Here is a 20033-nt window from a genome sequence, read left to right as displayed (position 1 = left end):
CGGGCGTTGCAAACGGGTGTATATAGCTGTAATAGTATGTAACGAGGCCTTGCGCTGCCGGTCTGCGTGCTATGGGATACGTTCAGAGCGGGCGTTGCAAACGGGTGTATATAGCTGTAATAGTATGTAACGAGGCCTTGCGCTGCCGGTCTGCGTGCTATGGGATACGTTCAGAGCGGGCGTTGCAAACGGGTGTATATAGCTGTAATAGTATGTAACGAGGCCTCGCGCTGCCGGTCTGCGTGCTATGGGATACGTTCAGAGCGGGCGTTGCAAACGGGTGTATATAGCTGTAATAGTATGTAACGAGGCCTTGCGCTGCCGGTCTGCGTGCTATGGGATACATTCAGAGCGGGCGTTGCAAACGGGTGTATATAGCTGTAATAGTATGTAACGAGGCCTCGCGCTGCCGGTCTGCGTGCTATGGGATACGTTCAGAGCGGGCGTTGCAAACGGGTGTATATAGCTGTAATAGTATGTAACGAGGCCTTGCGCTGCCGGTCTGCGTGCTATGGGATACGTTCAGAGTGGGCGTTGTAAACGGGTTTATATAGCTGTAATAATATGTAACGAGGCCTCGCGCTGCCGGTCTGCGTGCTATGGGATACGTTCAGAGCGGACGTTGCAAACGGGTTTATATAGCTGTAATAGTATGTAACGAGGCCTCGCGCTGCCGGTCTGCGTGCTACGGGATACGTTCAGAGCGGGCGTTGCAAACGGTGTATATAGCTGTAATAGTATGTAACGAGGCCTCGCGCTGCCGGTCTGCGTGCTATGGGATGCGTTCAGAGCGGGCGTTGCAAACGGGTGTACATAGCTGTAATAGTATGTAACGAGGCCTCGCGCTGCCTGTCTGCGTGCTATGGGATACGTTCAGAGTGGGCGTTGCAAACGGGTTTATATAGCTGTAATAGTATGTAACGAGGCCTCGCGCTGCCTGTCTGCGTGCTATGGGATACGTTCAGAGCGGGCGTTGCAAACGGGTTTATATAGCTGTAATAGTATGTAACGAGGCCTCACGCTGCCGGTCTGCGTGCTATGGGATACGTTCAGAGCGGGCGTTGCAAACGGGTGTATATAGCTGTAATAGTATGTAACGAGGCCTCGCGCTGCCGGTCTGCGTGCTATGGGATACGTTCAGAGCGGGCGTTGCAAACGGTGTATATAGCTGTAATAGTATGTAACGAGGCCTCGCGCTGCCGGTCTGCGTGCTATGGGATGCGTTCAGAGCGGGCGTTGCAAACGGGTGTACATAGCTGTAATAGTATGTAACGAGGCCTCGCGCTGCCTGTCTGCGTGCTATGGGATACGTTCAGAGTGGGCGTTGCAAACGGGTTTATATAGCTGTAATAGTATGTAACGAGGCCTCGCGCTGCCTGTCTGCGTGCTATGGGATACGTTCAGAGCGGGCGTTGCAAACGGGTGTATATAGCTGTAATAGTATGTAACGAGGCCTCGCGCTGCCTGTCTGCGTGCTATGGGATACGTTCAGAGCGGGCGTTGCAAACGGGTTTATATAGCTGTAATAGTATGTAACGAGGCCTCGCGCTGCCTGTCTGCGTGCTATGGGATACGTTCAGAGCGGGCGTTGCAAACGGGTGTATATAGCTGTAATAGTATGTAACGAGGCCTCGCGCTGCCTGTCTGCGTGCTATGGGATACGTTCAGAGCGGACGTTGCAAACGGGTTTATATAGCTGTAATAGTATGTAACGAGGCCTTTAAATGTTGGCGGGACCCGTGGTTATTAAACGTCTCCGCTCCTCTGATCCCGTGTCTCTGTCCCGCAGACAAGGAGTTCAATGTGCGCCTGGACACCGACCGCCGGACATACAGCGCAGGGGAGACGGCGGAGCTCCGGTGCGTCATTGAGGCTCAGAATGTTGCTGAGCGCATGTTCTCCGTCTCCTGGGCGTTCAACAGCTCGCTGATCGCCAGCCTCAGCCCGGGGGGTGTGCCCACCCTGACGGGGGAGTACGCCCAGCGGGAGAGCCGGGGGGAACTGCGCGCGGGCAAGGAGAGCGACAGCGCCTTCTCTCTGAGGATCTTCCGGCTGCGGCAAGAGGACGGCGGGAAATACAACTGCAGAGTGACGGAGCGGGAGCGTACGGCCACCGGGGAGCTGACCGACCGCGAGAGCAAACGGCCAAAGAACATCCCCATCAACGTTCTCCCGCTGAGTGAGTGCCGGTCCCGGGGGTGGGCATCAGTCCAACGCGCATCCTTACCCCCTCCCCCCGCCCGCGGCATCAGTCCAACGCGCATCCTTACCCCCTCCCCCCCCCCCCCGCGGCATCACTGCAACGCGCATCCTTACCCCCTCCCCCCGCCCGCGGCATCAGTCCAACGCGCATCCTTACCCCCTCCCCCCGTCCGCGGCATCAGTCCAACGCGCATCCTTACCCCCTCCCCCCCCCCGCGGCATCACTGCAACGCGCATCCTTACCCCCTCCCCCCGCCCGCGGCATCAGTGCAACGCGCATCCTTACCCCCTCTCCCTCCTCCGTACCCCCTCCCTCCCCCCCCCCGCGGCATCACTGCAACGCGCATCCTTACCCCCTCTCCCTCCTCCGTACCCCCTCCCTCCCCTCCCCCCCGCGGCATCACTGCAACGCGCATCCTTACCCCCTCTCCCCCGCCCGCGGCATCAGTGCAACGCGCATCCTTACCCCCTCTCCCTGCTCTGTACCCCCTCCCCTCCCGCGGCATCAATGCAACGCGCATCCTTACCCCCTCTCCCTCCTTCGTACCCCCTCCGCCCCCCGCGGCATCACTGCAACGCGCATACTTACCCCCTCTCCCTCCTCCGTACCCCCTCCCCTCCCGCGGCATCACTGCAATGCGCATCCTTACCCCCTCTCCCTCCTCCGTACCCCCTCCCCTCCCGCGGCATCACTGCAATGCGCATCCTTACCCCCTCTCCCTCCTCCGTACCCCCTCCCCTCCCGCGGCATCACTGCAACGCGCATCCTTACCCCCTCTCCCTGCTCTGTACCCCCTCCCCTCCCGCGGCATCAATGCAACGCGCATCCTTACCCCCTCTCCCTCCTTCGTACCCCCTCCGCCCCCCGCGGCATCACTGCAACGCGCATCCTTACCCCCTCTCCCTCCTCCGTACCCCCTCCCTCCCCCCCCGCGGCATCACTGCAACGCGCATCCTTACCCCCTCTCCCTCCTCCGTACCCCCTCCCTCCCCTCCCCCCCGCGGCATCACTGCAACGCGCATCCTTACCCCCTCTCCCCCGCCCGCGGCATCAGTGCAACGCGCATCCTTACCCCCTCTCCCTGCTCTGTACCCCCTCCCCTCCCGCGGCATCAATGCAACGCGCATCCTTACCCCCTCTCCCTCCTTCGTACCCCCTCCGCCCCCCGCGGCATCACTGCAACGCGCATACTTACCCCCTCTCCCTCCTCCGTACCCCCTCCCCTCCCGCGGCATCACTGCAATGCGCATCCTTACCCCCTCTCCCTCCTCCGTACCCCCTCCCCTCCCGCGGCATCACTGCAATGCGCATCCTTACCCCCTCTCCCTCCTCCGTACCCCCTCCCCTCCCGCGGCATCACTGCAACGCGCATCCTTACCCCCTCTCCCTGCTCTGTACCCCCTCCCCTCCCGCGGCATCAATGCAACGCGCATCCTTACCCCCTCTCCCTCCTTCGTACCCCCTCCGCCCCCCGCGGCATCACTGCAACGCGCATCCTTACCCCCTCTCCCTCCTCCGTACCCCCTCCCTCCCCCCCCGCGGCATCACTGCAACGCGCATCCTTACCCCCTCTCCCTCCTCCATACCCCCTCCCCTCCTGCGGCATCACTGCAACGCGCATCCTTACCCCCTCTCCCTGCTCCGTACCCCCCCCCCCGCGGCCTCACTGCAACGCACAACCTTACCCCCTCTCCCTGCTCCGTACCCCCTCCCGCGGCATCACTGCAACGCGCATCCTTACCCCCTCTCCCTGTTCCGTACCCCCTCCCGCGGCATCACTGCAACACGCATCCTTACCCCCTCTCCCTCCTCCGTACCCCCCCCCCCCCCGCGGCCTCACTGCAACGCGTATCCTTACCCCCTCTCCCTGTTCCGTACCCCCTCCCCCCCGCGGCATCACTGCAACGCGTATCCTTACCCCCTCTTCCTGTTCCGTACCCCCTCCCCTCCCGCGGCATCAGTCCAACGTGCATCCTTACCCCCTCTCCCTGCTCCGTACCCCCTCCCCTCCCGCGGCATCACTGCAACGCGCATCCTTACCCCCTCTCCCTCCTCCGTACCCCCTCCCCCCCGCGGCATCACTGCAACGCGCATCCTTACCCCCTCTCCCTCCTCCGTTCCCCTCTCCCCCCCCCCCTCCGCGCCATCACTGCAACGCGCATCCTTACCCCCTCTCCCTCCTCCGTACCCCCTCCCCTCCCGCGGCATCACTGCAACGCGCATCCTTACCCCCTCTCCCTCCTCCATACTCCCTCCCCTCCCGCGGCATCACTGCAACGCGCATCCTTACCCCCTCTCCCTCCTCCGTACCCCCTCCCCTCCCCCCGCGGCATCACTGCAACGCGCATCCTTACCCCCTCTCCCTCCTCCGTACCCCCTCCCCTCCCGCGGCCTCACTGCAACGCGTATCCTTACCCCCTCTCCCTCCTCCGTACCCCCTCCCCCCCCCCGTGGCATCACTGCAACGCGCATCCTTACCCCTTCTCCCTCCTCCGTACCCCCTCCCGCGGCATCACTGCAACGCGCATCCTTACCCCCTCTCCCTCCTCCGTACCCCCTCCCCTCCCGCGGCATCACTGCAACGCGCATCCTTACCCCCTCTCCCTGCTCCGTACCCCCTCCCCTCCCGCGGCATCACTGCAACGCGCATCCTTACCCCCTCTCCCTCCTCCGTACCCCCTCCCCTCCCCCCGCGGCATCACTGCAACGCGCATCCTTACCCCCTCTCCCTCCTCCGTACCCCCTCCCCTCCCGCGGCCTCACTGCAACGCGTATCCTTACCCCCTCTCCCTCCTCCGTACCCTCCCCTCCTGCGGCATCACTGCAACGCGCATCCTTACCCCCTCTCCCTGCTCCGTACCCCCTTCCCCCCGCGGCATCACTGCAACGCGCATCCTTACCCCCTCTCCCTCCTCCGTACCCCCTCCCCTCCCGCGGCATCACTGCAACGCGCATCCTTACCCCCTCTCCCTCCTCCGTACCCCCTCCCCTCCCGCGGCATCACTGCAATGCGCATCCTTACCCCCTCTCCCTCCTCCGTACCCCCTCCCCTCCCGCGGCATCACTGCAACGCGCATCCTTACCCCCTCTCCCTGCTCCGTACCCCCTCCCTTCCCGCGGCATCACTGCAACGCGCATCCTTACCCCCTCTCCCTCCTCCGTACCCCCTCCCCCCCCGCGGCATCACTGCAACGCGCATCCTTACCCCCTCTCCCTCCTCCGTTCCCCTCTCCCCCCCCCCCCGCGGCATCACTGCAAAGCGCATCCTTACCCCCTCTCCCTGCTCCGTATCCCCTCCCCTCCCGCGGCATCACTGCAACGCGCATCCTTACCCCCTCTCCCAGCTCCGTACCCCCTCCCCTCCCGCGGCATCACTGCAAGGCGCATCCTTACCCCCCCTCCCTGCTCCGTACCCCCTCCCCTCCTGCGGCATCACTGCAACGCGCATCCTTACCCCCTCTCCCTGCTCTGTACCCCCTCCCCTCCCGCGGCATCACTGCAAGCGCATCCTTACCCCCTCTCCCTGCTCCGTACCCCCTCCCCTCCCGCGGCATCACTGCAACGCGCATCCTTACCCCCTCTCCCTGCTCCGTACCCCCTCCCCTCCTGCGGCATCACTGCAACGCGCATCCTTACCCCCTCCCCTCCCGCGGCATCACTGCAACGCGCATCCTTACCCCCTCTCCCTCCTCCGTACCCCCTCCCCTCCCGCGGCATCACTGCAACGCGCATCCTTACCCCCTCTCCCTGTTCCGTACCCCCTCCCCTCCCGCGGCATCACTGCAATGCGCATCCTTACCCCCTCTCCCTGTTCCCGGGCATTACTTAAACAGATACCTTTACCTCCTCTCCCCTCGCTTCGCATCCTCTCCCCTCGCCTCCTCTCCCTCACCGCCTCCTCTCTCCTCTCCCCTCGCCTCCTCTCCCTCACCGCCTCCTCTCCCCTCGCCTCTCCCCCCTCGCCTGCTCTCCCCTCGCCTAATCTCCCCTCGCCTCCTCTCCCTCACCGCCTCCTCTCTCTCACCGCCTCCTCTCTCCTCTCCCCTCGCCTCCTCTCTCCTCTCCCCTCGCCTCCTCTCCCCTCGCCTCCCCTCGCCTCCTCTCCCCTCGCCTCCTCTCCCCTCGCCTCCTCTCCCTCACCGCCTCCTCTCTCTTCTCCCCTCGCCTCCTCTCCCTCACCGCCTCCCCTCCTCTCCTCTCCCCTCTCCCCCGTCGCCTCCTCTCCCCTCGCCCGCCTCCTCTCCCTCGCCGCCGCCTCCTCTCCCTCCCCGTCGCCTCCTCTCCCCTCGCCCGCCTCCTCTCCCTCGCCGCCTCCTCTCTCCCCTCGCCTCTCTCCCCCCCTCCCCTTGCCTTTCACACCCTCGCCTCCTCTCCCCTCGCCTCACCTCGCCTCCCCTATCCTCTCCCCTCGCCTCCTCTCCCCTCGCCTCTCCCCCTCCCCTCTCCCCTTGCCTCTCCCCCTCCCCTCTCCCCTTGCCTCTCACCCCCTCGCCTCCTCTCCCCTCGCCTCCTCTCCGCTCGCCTCCTCTCCGCTCGCCTCTCCGCTCGCCTCTCCCTTCGCCTGCCCCCTCACTCGCCTCTCCCCCCCTCGCCTCTCCCCCCCTCGCCTCTCCCCCCCCTCGCCTCTCCACCCCTCGCCTCTCCACCCCTCGCCTCTCCACCCCTCGCCTCTCCACCCCTCGCCTCTCCACCCCTCGCCTCTCCCCCCCCTCCCCTCGCCTCTCCCCCGCCTCTCCCCCTCCTCGCCTCCACCCCCTCACCTCGCCTCCTCCCCCCTCACCTCGCCTCCTCCCCCCTCGCCGCCTCCTCTCTCCCCTCGCCTCTCCTCTCCCCCCTCCCCTTGCCTCTCACCCCCCTCGCCTCCTCTCCCCTCGCCTCCTCTCCCCTCGCCTCTCCTCTCCCCCTTCCCTTGCCTCTCACCCCCTCCCCTTGCCTCCTCTCCCCCTCCCCTTGCCTCCTCTCGCCTCCCCTATCCTCTCCCCTAGCCTCGCCTCTCCTCTCCCCCCTCCCCTTGCCTCTCACCCCCTCGCCTCGCCCCTCCTCTCCCCCCTCCCCTTGCCTCTCACCCCCTTGCCTCCCCTCGCCTCTCCTCTTCCCCCCTCCCCTTGCCTCACCCCCTCCCCTCGCCTCCTCTCCCCTCGCCTCCCCTATCCTCTCCCCTCGCCTCCCCTATCCTCTCTCCTCTCCCCCCTCCCCTTGCCTCTCACCCCCTCCCCTCGACTCCTCTCGCCTCTCCTCTCCCCCCTCCCCTTGCCTCTCACACCTCCCCTCGCCTCCTCTCCCCTCGCCGCCCCTCTCCCCTCGCCTCTCCTCTCCCCCCTCCCCTTGTCTCTCACCCTCTCGCCTCCTCTCCGCTCGTCGCCTCTCCCCTCTCACCTCGCCTCTCCCCCCTCTCCTCCCCCTCCCCTCGCCTCCTCTCCCCTCGCCTCCTCTCCGCTCGCCCCCTCTCCCCTCCCCCCCTCCCCCCTTTCCCCCCTCCCCCTTTCCCTCCCCCTTTCCCCCCTCCCCCCTTCCCCTCCCCCCCTTCCCCCCTACCCTCGCCTCCCCCCCCTCGCCTCCTCTCACCTCGCCTCCTCTCACCTCGCCTCCTCTCTCCCCTCCTCTCCCCCGCAGGGACCTCTCTCACCGTCACGGTCACCGCTAACTCCAGCTCTGTGCTAGAGGGGGAGCCCGTCTCCCTCTCCTGCTCCGTCGCCTCCCTGTCCGGCCCCCGCTCCAGCGTCTCCGCCTCCTGGCACTTACTGGATAAACAAGGCCGCCTGCGGGAGGTGGTCCGGCAGGACCGCGATGGGATCACGTGGGTGGGGGAGACGTACCGCGAGCGCGCGGCCTTCGGGGGGCTGCGGATGGTGCGGTCCGGCTCGGACACCTTCGCCCTGGAGCTGGAGAACAGCCAGCGCTGGGACGCGGGGGCGTACGAGTGCCGCGTGGCAGAGTGGATACCCGCGCCCGACGGAGAGTGGCTGGCGGTGGGGGAGCGGCTGGCTCAGTCACACGTGGACGTCACGGCACTGGGTGAGTCCGGTCATGTCATGTTAGTATGTGCTGCTCGGCCTGTTAGTGTGTGCTGCTCGGCCTGTTAGTATGTGCTGCTCGGCCTGTTAGTATGTGCTGCTCGGCCTGTTAGTAGGTGCTGCTCGGCCTGTTAGTATGTGCTGCTCGGCCTGTTAGTATGTGCTGCTCGGCCTGTTAGTATGTGCTGCTCGGCCTGTTAGTATGTGCTGCTCGGCCTGTTAGTATGTGCTGCTTGGCCTGTTAGTATGTGCTGCTCGGCCTGTTAGTATGTGCTGCTCGGCCTCCCGTGTAAAAGTGCAGGACACGAGCTCATTTATTGGGCGCAACACGTGTTCCTGGGACGTGGCCCCAAGTACAATGTACAGGTTATTTCCTGGGACGTGGCCCCAAGTACAATGTGCAGGTTATTTCCTGGGACGTGGCCCCAAGTACAATGTACAGGTTATTTCCAGGGGCGTGGCCCCAAGTACAATGTGCAGGTTATTTCCTGGGACGTGGCCCCAAGTACAATGTACAGGTTATTTCCTGGGACGTGGCCCCAAGTACAATGTGCAGGTTATTTCCTGGGGCGTGGCCCCAAGTACAATGTGCAGGTTATTTCCTGGGGCGTGGCCCCAAGTACAATGTACAGGTTATTTCCTGGGGCGTGGCCCCAAGTACAATGTGCAGGTTATTTCCTGGGACGTGGCCCCAAGTACAATGTGCAGGTTATTTCCTGGGACGTGGCCCCAAGTACAATGTGCAGGTTATTTCCTGGGACGTGGCTGCTCAGTGTCTCCTCCCTGTGCCCCCTGCCTGCTCCATGTCATGTATGACACAGCTCTGTGCCCCCTAATACTCCATGTCACAGCTCTGTACCCCTAATACTCCATGTCACAGCTCTGTACCCCTAATACTTCCTGTCACAGCTCTGTACCCCCTAATACTCCACGTCACAGCTCTGTACCCCTAATACTGCATGTCACAGCTCTGTGCCCCCTAATACTCCATGTCACAGCTCTGTACCCCTAATACTGCATGTCACAGCTCTGTACCCCTAATACTCCATGTCACAGCTCTGTGCCCCCTAATACTGCATGTCACAGCTCTGTACCCCTAATACTCCCTGTCACAGCTCTGTGCCCCCTAATACTCCATGTCACAGCTCTGTACCCCCTAATACTGCATGCCACAGCTCTGTACCCCTAATACTCCCTGTCACAGCTCTGTACCCCCTAATACTCCACGTCACCGCTCTGTACCCCTAATACTGCATGTCACAGCTCTGTGCCCCCTAATACTCCATGTCACAGCTCTGTACCCCTAATACTGCATGTCACAGCTCTGTACCCCTAATACTGCATGTCACAGCTCTGTACCCCTAATACTCCATGTCACAGCTCTGTACCCCTAATACTGCATGTCAAAGCTCTGTGCCCCCTAATACTCCATGTCACAGCTCTGTGCCCCCTAATACTCCATGTCACAGCTCTGTGACCCCTAATACTCCATGTCACAGCTCTGTACCCCCTAATACTGCATGTCACAGCTCTGTACCCCTAATACTTCATGTCACAGCTCTGTACCCCCTAATACTCCACGTCACAGCTCTGTACCCCTAATACTGCATGTCACAGCTCTGTACCCCTAATACTGCATGTCACAGCTCTGTACCCCTAATACTGCATGTCACAGCTCTGTACCCCTAATACTCCCTGTCACAGCTCTGTACCCCCTAATACTCCATGTCACAGCTCTGTACCCCTAATACTGCATGTCACAGCTCTGTACCCCTAATATTGCATGTCACAGCTCTGTACCCCTAATACTGCATGTCACAGCTCTGTGCCCCCTAATACTCCATGTCACAGCTCTGTACCCCCAATACTGCATGTCACAGCTCTGTGCCCCCTAATACTCCATGTCACAGCTCTGTGCCCCCTAATACTCCATGTCACAGCTCTGTACCCCATATACTCCATGTCACAGCTCTGTACCCCTAATACTGCATGTCACAGCTCTGTACCCCTAATACTCCCTGTCACAGCTCCGTGCCCCCTAATACTCCATGTCACAGCTCTGTACCCCTAATACTCCATGTCACAGCTCTGTACCCCCTAATACTGCATGTCACAGCTCTGTACCCCTAATACTCCCTGTCACAGCTCCGTGCCCCCTAATACTCCATGTCACAGCTCTGTACCGCTAATACTCCATGTCACAGCTCTGTGCCCCTAATACTCCATGTCACAGCACTGTACCCCCTAATACTGCATGTCACAGCTCTGTAACCCCTAATACTGCATGTCACAGCTCTGTAACCCCTAATACTGCATGTCACAGCTCTGTACACCCTAATACTCCATGTCACAGCTCTGTACCCCTAATACTGCATGTCACAGCTCTGTACCCCTAATACTCCATGTCACAGCTCTGTGCCCCCTAATACTGCTTGTCACAGCTCTGTACCCCCTAATACTCCATGTCACAGCTCTGTACCCCTAATACTCCATGTCACAGCTCTGTACCCCCTAATACTGCATGTCACAGCTCTGTAACCCCTAATACTCCATGTCACAGCTCTGTACCCCCTAATACTCCATGTCACAGCTCTGTACCCCCTAATACTCCATGTCACAGCTCTGTACCCCCTAATACTCCATGTCACAGCTATGTACCCCCTAATACTCCATGTCACAGCTATGTACCCCCTAAACCTCCATGTCACAGCTCTGTACCCCCTAAACCTCCATGTCACAGCTCTGTACCCCCTAATACTCCATGTCACAGCCCTGTACCCCCTCCTCTGCCCTGTATTGCAGTTCTGTACCCTCTTCTCTGCCCTGTATCACACCCCTGTACCCCCTTCTCTGCCCTGTATCACACCCCTGTACTCCACTGTACAGAAAGCAGTCAGCCACGTACCACCTTGTCTGTTTCCCAACTGGGACAAAGAAGAACCAGGGGAGCGCTGGTACCTTAAAGAGAAATAAAATACATAGTTCAACACGGTGCAATATGAAACAAATGGGGCTCCCAAAAGAGCAGCTCTATAGCTGAAAAGTAACAGGCCGGAGGGCCACGGGTGGAGGCGCTGTAAGGAGGAGGCGCTGTAAGGAGGAGGCGCTGTAAGGAGGAGGCGCTGTAAGGAGGAGGCGCTGTAAGGAGGAGGCGCTGTAAGCAGGAGGCGTAATCTCTAAAGAGAGAGACACGCGGAGCCCGGGTAAAATCTCACCGTTTATCCAAACACAATAAAAATGGCGGCGTACAGGATCCCAATGGGACAAGAGCATAGGACGCGGTGATCACAGCGTCACATCTCGCCGTCTCTGCTGCTCCAAGCCGCCACGGTGCATCACTGCCTGGAGCCGCCACGGTGCATCACTGCCTGGAGCCGCCACGGTGCATCACTGCCTGGAGCCGCCACGGTGCATCACTGCCTGGAGCCGCCACGGTGCATCACTGCCTGGAGCCGCCACGGTGCATCACTGCCTGGAGCCGCCACGGTGCATCACTGCCTGGAGCCGCCACGGTGCATCACTGCCTGGAGCCGCCACGGTGCATCACTGCCTGGAGCCGCCACGGTGCATCACTGCCTGGAGCCGCCACGGCGCATCACTGCCTGGAGCCGCCACGGCGCATCACTGCCTGGAGCCGCCACGGTGCATCACTGCCTGGAGCCGCCACGGTGCATCACTGCCTGGAGCCGCCACGGCGCATCACTGCCTGGAGCCGCCACGGTGCATCACTGCCTGGAGCCGCCACGGTGCATCACTGCCTGGAGCCGACGCATCACTGCCTGGAGCCGCCACGGCGCATCACTGCCTGGAGCCGCCACGGCGCATCACTGCCTGGAGCCGCCACGGTGCATCACTGCCTGGAGCCGCCACGGTGCATCACTGCCTGGAGCCGCCACGGTGCATCACTGCCTGGAGCCGCCACGGTGCATCACTGCCTGGAGCCGCCACGGTGCATCACTGCCTGGAGCCGACGCATCACTGCCTGGAGCCGCCACGGCGCATCACTGCCTGGAGCCGCCACGGCGCATCACTGCCTGGAGTCGCCACGGCGCATCACTGCCTGGAGCCGACGCATCACTGCCTGGAGCCGCCACGGCGCATCACTGCCTGGAGCCGCCACGGCGCATCACTGCCTGGAGCCGCCATGGCGCATCACTGCCTGGAGCCGCCACGGTGCATCACTGTCTGGAGCCGCCACGGCGCATCACTGCCTGGAGCCGCCACGGCGCATCACTGCCTGGAGCCGCCACGGCGCATCACTGCCTGGAGCCGCCACGGTGCATCACTGCCTGGAGCCGCCACGGCGCATCACTGCCTGGAGCCGCCACGGCGCATCACTGCCTGGAGCCGCCACGGCGCATCACTGCCTGGAGCCGCCACGGCGCATCACTGCCTGGAGCCACCACGGTGCATCACTGCCTGGAGCCGCCACGGTGCATCACTGCCTGGAGCCGCCACGGTGCATCACTGCCTGGAGCCGACGCATCACTGCCTGGAGCCGCCACGGCGCATCACTGCCTGGAGCCGCCACGGTGCATCACTGCCTGGAGCCGACGCATCACTGCCTGGAGCCGCCACGGCGCATCACTGCCTGGAGCCGCAACGGCGCATCACTGCCTGGAGCCGCCACGGTGCATCACTGCCTGGAGCCGCCACGGCGCATCACTGCCTGGAGCCGCCACGGTGCATCACTGCCTGGAGCCGCCACGGTGCATCACTGCCTGGAGCCGCCACGGTGCATCACTGCCTGGAGCCGACGCATCACTGCCTGGAGCCGCCACGGTGCATCACTGCCTGGAGCCGCCACGGTGCATCACTGCCTGGAGCCGCCACGGTGCATCACTGCCTGGAGCCGACGCATCACTGCCTGGAGCCGACGCGCCACTTCCGGTCATTCAGAACGGCGAAACGCGTACAGGGTGACCCTACAATCGAGAGGGAGAGAGACTGCTGGGAATCCCGTGACGTCAAATCAGCTGCAACACCGGAAGTGGCGCGTTGGCTCCAACACCGGAAGTGGCGCGTCGGCTCCAACACCGGAAGTGGCGCGTCGGCTCCAACACCGGAAGTGGCGCGTCGGCTCCAACACCGGAAGTGGCGTGTCGGCTCCAACACCGGAAGTGGCGTGTCGGCTCCAACACCGGAAGTGGCGTGTCGGCTCCAGCACCGGAAGTGGCGTGTCGGCTCCAGCACCGGAAGTGGCGTGTCGGCTCCAGCACCGGAAGTGGCACGTCGGCTCCAGCACCGGAAGTGGCGTGTCGGCTCCAACACCGGAAGTGGCGTGTCGGCTCCAGCACCGGAAGTGGCGTGTCGGCTCCAGCACCGGAAGTGGCGTGTCGGCTCCAGCACCGGAAGTGGCGTGTCGGCTCCAGCACCGGAAGTGGCGTGTCGGCTCCAGCACCGGAAGTGGCGTGTCGGCTCCAGCACCGGAAGTGGCGTGTCGGCTCCAGCACCGGAAGTGGCGTGTCGGCTCCAACACCGGAAGTGGCGTGTCGGCTCCAACACCGGAAGTGGCGTGTCGGCTCCAACACCGGAAGTGGCGTGTCGGCTCCAACACCGGAAGTGGCGTGTCGGCTCCAACACCGGAAGTGGCGTGTCGGCTCCAGGCAGTGATGCGTCGGCTCCAGGCAGTGATGACACTTCCTCTGGTCTCGTGCTGACACATTATTAGGATTATACACTTCCTCTGGTCTCCGCTGACACATTATTAGGATTATACACTTCCTCTGGTCTCCGCTGACACATTATTAGGATTATACACTTCCTCTGGTCTTTTGCTGACACATTATTAGGATTATACACTTCCTCTGGTCTCCGCTGACACATTATTAGGATTATACACTTCCTCTGGTCTCCGCTGACACATTATTAGGATTATACACTTCCTCTGGTCTCTTGCTGACACATTATTAGGATTATACACTTCCTCTGGTCTCCTGCTGACACATTATTAGGATTATACACTTCCTCTGGTCTCTTGCTGACACATTATTAGGATTATACACTTCCTCTGGTCTCCTGCTGACACATTATTAGGATTATACACTTCCTCTGGTCTCTTGTTTACACATTATTAGGATTATACACTTCCTCTGGTCTCCTGCTGACACATTATTAGGATTATACACTTCCTCTGGTCTCCTGCTGACACATTATTAGGATTATACACTTCCTCTGGTCTCTTGCTGACACATTATTAGGATTATACACTTCCTCTGGTCTCCTGCTGACACATTATTAGGATTATACACTTCCTCTGGTCTCTTGCTGACACATTATTAGGATTATACACTTCCTCTGGTCTCCTGCTGACACATTATTAGGATTATACACTTCCTCTGGTCTCCTGCTGACACATTATTAGGATTATACACTTCCTCTGGTCTCTTGTTTACACATTATTAGGATTATACACTTCCTCTGGTCTCCTGCTGACACATTATTAGGATTATACACTTCCTCTGGTCTCTTGCTGACACATTATTAGGATTATACACTTCCTCTGGTCTCTTGTTTACACATTATTAGGATTATACACTTCCTCTGGTCTCTTGCTGACACATTATTAGGATTATACACTTCCTCTGGTCTCCTGCTGACACATTATTAGGATTATACACTTCCTCTGGTCTCTTGTTTACACATTATTAGGATTATACACTTCCTCTGGTCTCCTGCTGACACATTATTAGGATTATACACTTCCTCTGGTCTCTTGTTTACACATTATTAGGATTATACACTTCCTCTGGTCTCTTGCTGACACATTATTAGTATTATACACTTCCTCTGGTCTCTTGTTTACACATTATTAGGATTATACACTTCCTCTGGTCTCTTGCTGACACATTATTAGGATTATACACTTCCTCTGGTCTCCTGCTGACACATTATTAGGATTATACACTTCCTCTGGTCTCTTGCTGACACATTATTAGTATTATACACTTCCTCTGGTCTCCTGCTGACACATTATTAGGATTATACACTTCCTCTGGTCTCCTGCTGACACATTATTAGGATTATACACTTCCTCTGGTCTCTTGCTGACACATTATTAGGATTATACACTTCCTCTGGTCTCTTGCTGACACATTATTAGGATTATACACTTCCTCTGGTCTCTTGCTGACACATTATTAGGATTATACACTTCCTCTGGTCTCTTGCTGACACATTATTAGGATTATACACTTCCTCTGGTCTCCTGCTGACACATTATTAGGATTATACACTTCCTCTGGTCTCTTGCTGACACATTATTAGGATTATACACTTCCTCTGGTCTCTTGCTGACACATTATTAGGATTATACACTTCCTCTGGTCTCCTGCTGACACATTATTAGGATTATACACTTCCTCTGGTCTCCTGCTGACACATTATTAGGATTATACACTTCCTCTGGTCTCTTGCTGACACATTATTAGGATTATACACTTCCTCTGGTCTCCTGCTGACACATTATTAGGATTATACACTTCCTCTGGTCTCCTGCTGACACATTATTAGGATTATACACTTCCTCTGGTTTCTTGCTGACACATTATTAGGATTATACACTTCCTCTGGTCTCTTGCTGACACATTATTAGGATTATACACTTCCTCTGGTCTCTTGCTGACACATTATTAGGATTATACACTTCCTCTGGTCTCCTGCTGACACATTATTAGGATTATACACTTCCTCTGGTCTCTTGTTTACACATTATTAGGATTATACACTTCCTCTGGTCTCCTGCTGACACATTATTAGGATTATACACTTCCTCTGGTCTCTTGCTGACACATTATTAGGATTATACACTTCCTCTGGTCTCTTGTTTACACATTATTAGGATTATACACTTCCTCTGGTCTCTTGCTGACACATTATTAGGATTATACACTTCCTCTGGTCTCCTGCTGACACATTATTAGGATTATACACTTCCTCTGGTCTCTTGTTTACACATTATTAGGATTATACACTTCCTCTGGTCTCCTGCTGACACATTATTAGGATTATACACTTCCTCTGGTCTCTTGTTTACACATTATTAGGATTATACACTTCCTCTGGTCTCTTGCTGACACATTATTAGTATTATACACTTCCTCTGGTCTCTTGTTTACACATTATTAGGATTATACACTTCCTCTGGTCTCTTGCTGACACATTATTAGGATTATACACTTCCTCTGGTCTCCTGCTGACACATTATTAGGATTATACACTTCCTCTGGTCTCTTGCTGACACATTATTAGTATTATACACTTCCTCTGGTCTCCTGCTGACACATTATTAGGATTATACACTTCCTCTGGTCTCCTGCTGACACATTATTAGGATTATACACTTCCTCTGGTCTCTTGCTGACACATTATTAGGATTATACACTTCCTCTGGTCTCTTGCTGACACATTATTAGGATTATACACTTCCTCTGGTCTCTTGCTGACACATTATTAGGATTATACACTTCCTCTGGTCTCTTGCTGACACATTATTAGGATTATACACTTCCTCTGGTCTCCTGCTGACACATTATTAGGATTATACACTTCCTCTGGTCTCTTGCTGACACATTATTAGGATTATACACTTCCTCTGGTCTCTTGCTGACACATTATTAGGATTATACACTTCCTCTGGTCTCCTGCTGACACATTATTAGGATTATACACTTCCTCTGGTCTCCTGCTGACACATTATTAGGATTATACACTTCCTCTGGTCTCTTGCTGACACATTATTAGGATTATACACTTCCTCTGGTCTCCTGCTGACACATTATTAGGATTATACACTTCCTCTGGTCTCCTGCTGACACATTATTAGGATTATACACTTCCTCTGGTTTCTTGCTGACACATTATTAGGATTATACACTTCCTCTGGTCTCTTGCTGACACATTATTAGGATTATACACTTCCTCTGGTCTCCTGCTGACACATTATTAGGATTATACACTTCCTCTGGTTTCTTGCTGACACATTATTAGGATTATACACTTCCTCTGGTCTCTTGCTGACACATTATTAGGATTATACACTTCCTCTGGTCTCCTGCTGACACATTATTAGGATTATACACTTCCTCTGGTCTCCTGCTGACACATTATTAGGATTATACACTTCCTCTGGTCTCTTGCTGACACATTATTAGGATTATACACTTCCTCTGGTCTCTTGCTGACACATTATTAGGATTATACACTTCCTCTGGTCTCCTGCTGACACATTATTAGGATTATACACTTCCTCTGGTCTCCTGCTGACACATTATTAGGATTATACACTTCCTCTGGTCTCTTGCTGACACATTATTAGGATTATACACTTCCTCTGGTCTCTTGCTGACACATTATTAGGATTATACACTTCCTCTGGTCTCTTGCTGACACATTATTAGGATTATACACTTCCTCTGGTCTCTTGCTGACACATTATTAGGATTATACACTTCCTCTGGTCTCCTGCTGACACATTATTAGGATTATACACTTCCTCTGGTCTCTTGCTGACACATTATTAGGATTATACACTTCCTCTGGTCTCCTGCTGACACATTATTAGGATTATACACTTGCACTATGTTTAGTTGATAATATATTGAGCGCCATCTAGTCTGTTTGCTGTGTCTGTTTCCCAACTGAGCGGCTGCTGCGTTGGGAAGTTTGTAAGATATAGGGTGGGGGGGGGGGGCTATAGGGTGGGGGGGGCTATAGGGTGGGGGGGGGGGGCTATAGGGTAAGAAATGTGAGTTGTATTGCATTTCCGTCTGCACGGAGTTCTCCCCGTGACGCACATCACGGGATGTGATGGAAATGCGGTCACATACATCCTGTAGGGACTGAGTGGGACTTCACCTTTACTGCAGGACCTGCGTGCTTAGGGTGTCGGGCCCAGGCACAGTAAGTACTACTCCTTTGCATGGCACGTTAACCTTATCACCGCAATGTGGCCAATATGAGGATTGACACAGGTGCTGCAGTCCCGCTTCAGTAAGGAATATACAGTACTACTGCAGGGGCGGCCAACCCCGTCCTACAGCGCCACCAACAGGCCACGTATCCGGGATATCCCTGCTTCAGCACAGGTGCTGCAGTCCCGCTGCAGTAAGGAATATGCTACTGCAGGGGCGGCCAACCCCGTCCTACAGCGCCACCAACAGGCCACGTATCCGGGATATCCCTGCTTCAGCACAGGTGCTGCAGTCCCGCTTCAGTAAGGAATATACTACTGCAGGGGCGGCCAACCCCGTCCTACAGCGCCACCAACAGGCCACGTATCCGGGATATCCCTGCTTCAGCACAGGTGGTGCAGTCTTTGACTGAGCCACTGATTGAGCCAGCTGTGCTGAAGCAGGGATATCCTTCTAACCGTGACGTGTGTGTGTGGCCCACCCCGCACTATTGTGTGTCTTCTATACTACTGCAGCCTGCTCTGTCACTGAAAGGGTTAATCTCCTCTCCCCTCAGAGACCGGTTTTGCCGTCACCGCCATTTCCCGCACCCCCGGGGTTACCTATTACGACTCGTTCGACCTGCAGTGCATCCTGAAGCCCCACTACCCTCCCTGGGTGGGGGTCTCCGTGACCTGGCGCTTCCAGGCAGCCGGCGGGGGGGAGCCCCACGACCTGGTGACCTTCAGCCGGGCCGGCGGGGTCCAGTGGGGCGAGCGGGCAGGCAACTTCCGGGGCCGCAGTATCGTGGAGAAGGCCGATTCCAGCCACAACGTGCGCCTGAGCGTCAGCCGCGCCAGCGAGACCGAGGCCGGGAAGTACCAGTGCCTGGCAGAGCTGTGGCGGAGGGAGGACAACGGGAGCTGGGCCCGGCTGGCAGAGCGGGCGTCCAACCTGCTGGAGATCAGAGTCCAGCGGCCAGGTGAGGCGGAGGGCACCCTGGGGGGGGGGGGGAGGCTGGCAGAGCGGGCGTCCAACCTGCTGGAGATCAGAGTCCAGCGGCCAGGTGAGGCGGAGGGCACCCCGGGGGGGGGGGGGGGCGGGCAGAGCGGGCGTCCAACCTGCTGGAGATCAGAGTCCAGCGGCCAGGTGAGGCGGAGGGCACCCCGGGGGGGGGGCGGGGGCTGGCAGAGCGGGCGTCCAACCTGCTGGAGATCAGAGCCCAGCGGCCAGGTGAGGCGGAGGGCACCCTGGGGGGGGGGGGGCTGGCAGAGCGGGCGTCCAACCTGCTGGAGATCAGAGCCCAGCGGCCAGGTGAGGCGGAGGGCACCCTGGGGGGGGGGGGGGGGCTGGCAGAGCGGGCGTCCAACCTGCTGGAGATCAGAGTCCAGCGGCCAGGTGAGGCGGAGGGCACCCCGGGGGGGGGGGGGGGCGGGCAGAGCGGGCGTCCAACCTGCTGGAGATCAGAGTCCAGCGGCCAGGTGAGGCGGAGGGCACCCCGGGGGGGGGGGGCGGGGGCTGGCAGAGCGGGCGTCCAACCTGCTGGAGATCAGAGTCCAGCGGCCAGGTGAGGCGGAGGGCACCCCGGGGGGGGGGGGGGGAGGCTGGCAGAGCGGGCGTCCAACCTGCTGGAGATCAGAGTCCGGCGGCCAGGTGAGGCGGAGGGCACCCCGGGGGCGGGGGGGGGGGGGCGGCTGGGCTGGCATCTTCTACTGAGTGTTATACGCCTTCCCAGAGCGGTCTTGCTGTATAGTGTTTGGGTACGGGGCGGGGTGTGGGTGTGTGAGTGCCCTGTTGTGGCGCCCCTGTGCTGGATGTGTGAGTGTGAGTGCCCTGCTTGTGGCGCCCCTGTGCTGGGGGTGTGAGTGCCCTGCTTGTGGCGCCCCTGTGCTGGGTGTGTGAGTGTGAGTGCCCTGCTTGTGGTGC

At 58.6% G+C, this 20033-nt stretch overlaps 1 protein-coding gene across 1 annotated transcript in view; it reads left to right on the top strand.

Annotated features, from left to right (window-relative positions):
- LOC142475768 (immunoglobulin superfamily member 3-like) overlaps positions 1 to 19173 on the top strand; it is a gene marked incomplete at its 3' end in the record, with an annotated part of 42069 nt that extends 22896 nt beyond the window's left edge. The window contains 3 exon segments of the mRNA XM_075581495.1: positions 1790 to 2179; positions 7817 to 8218; positions 18685 to 19173. Of these exon segments, the coding sequence (XP_075437610.1) occupies positions 1790 to 2179; positions 7817 to 8218; positions 18685 to 19173 (1281 nt within the window).
- Positions 19174 to 20033: the final 860 nt, after the last annotated feature.

Source organism: Ascaphus truei, unplaced genomic scaffold, assembly GCF_040206685.1.
Source record: "Ascaphus truei isolate aAscTru1 unplaced genomic scaffold, aAscTru1.hap1 HAP1_SCAFFOLD_1371, whole genome shotgun sequence".
NCBI lineage: Eukaryota > Metazoa > Chordata > Amphibia > Anura > Ascaphidae > Ascaphus > Ascaphus truei.
Note: the sequence above shows the minus strand (reverse complement) of the source record. Positions and strands in the feature narration are given on the sequence as shown.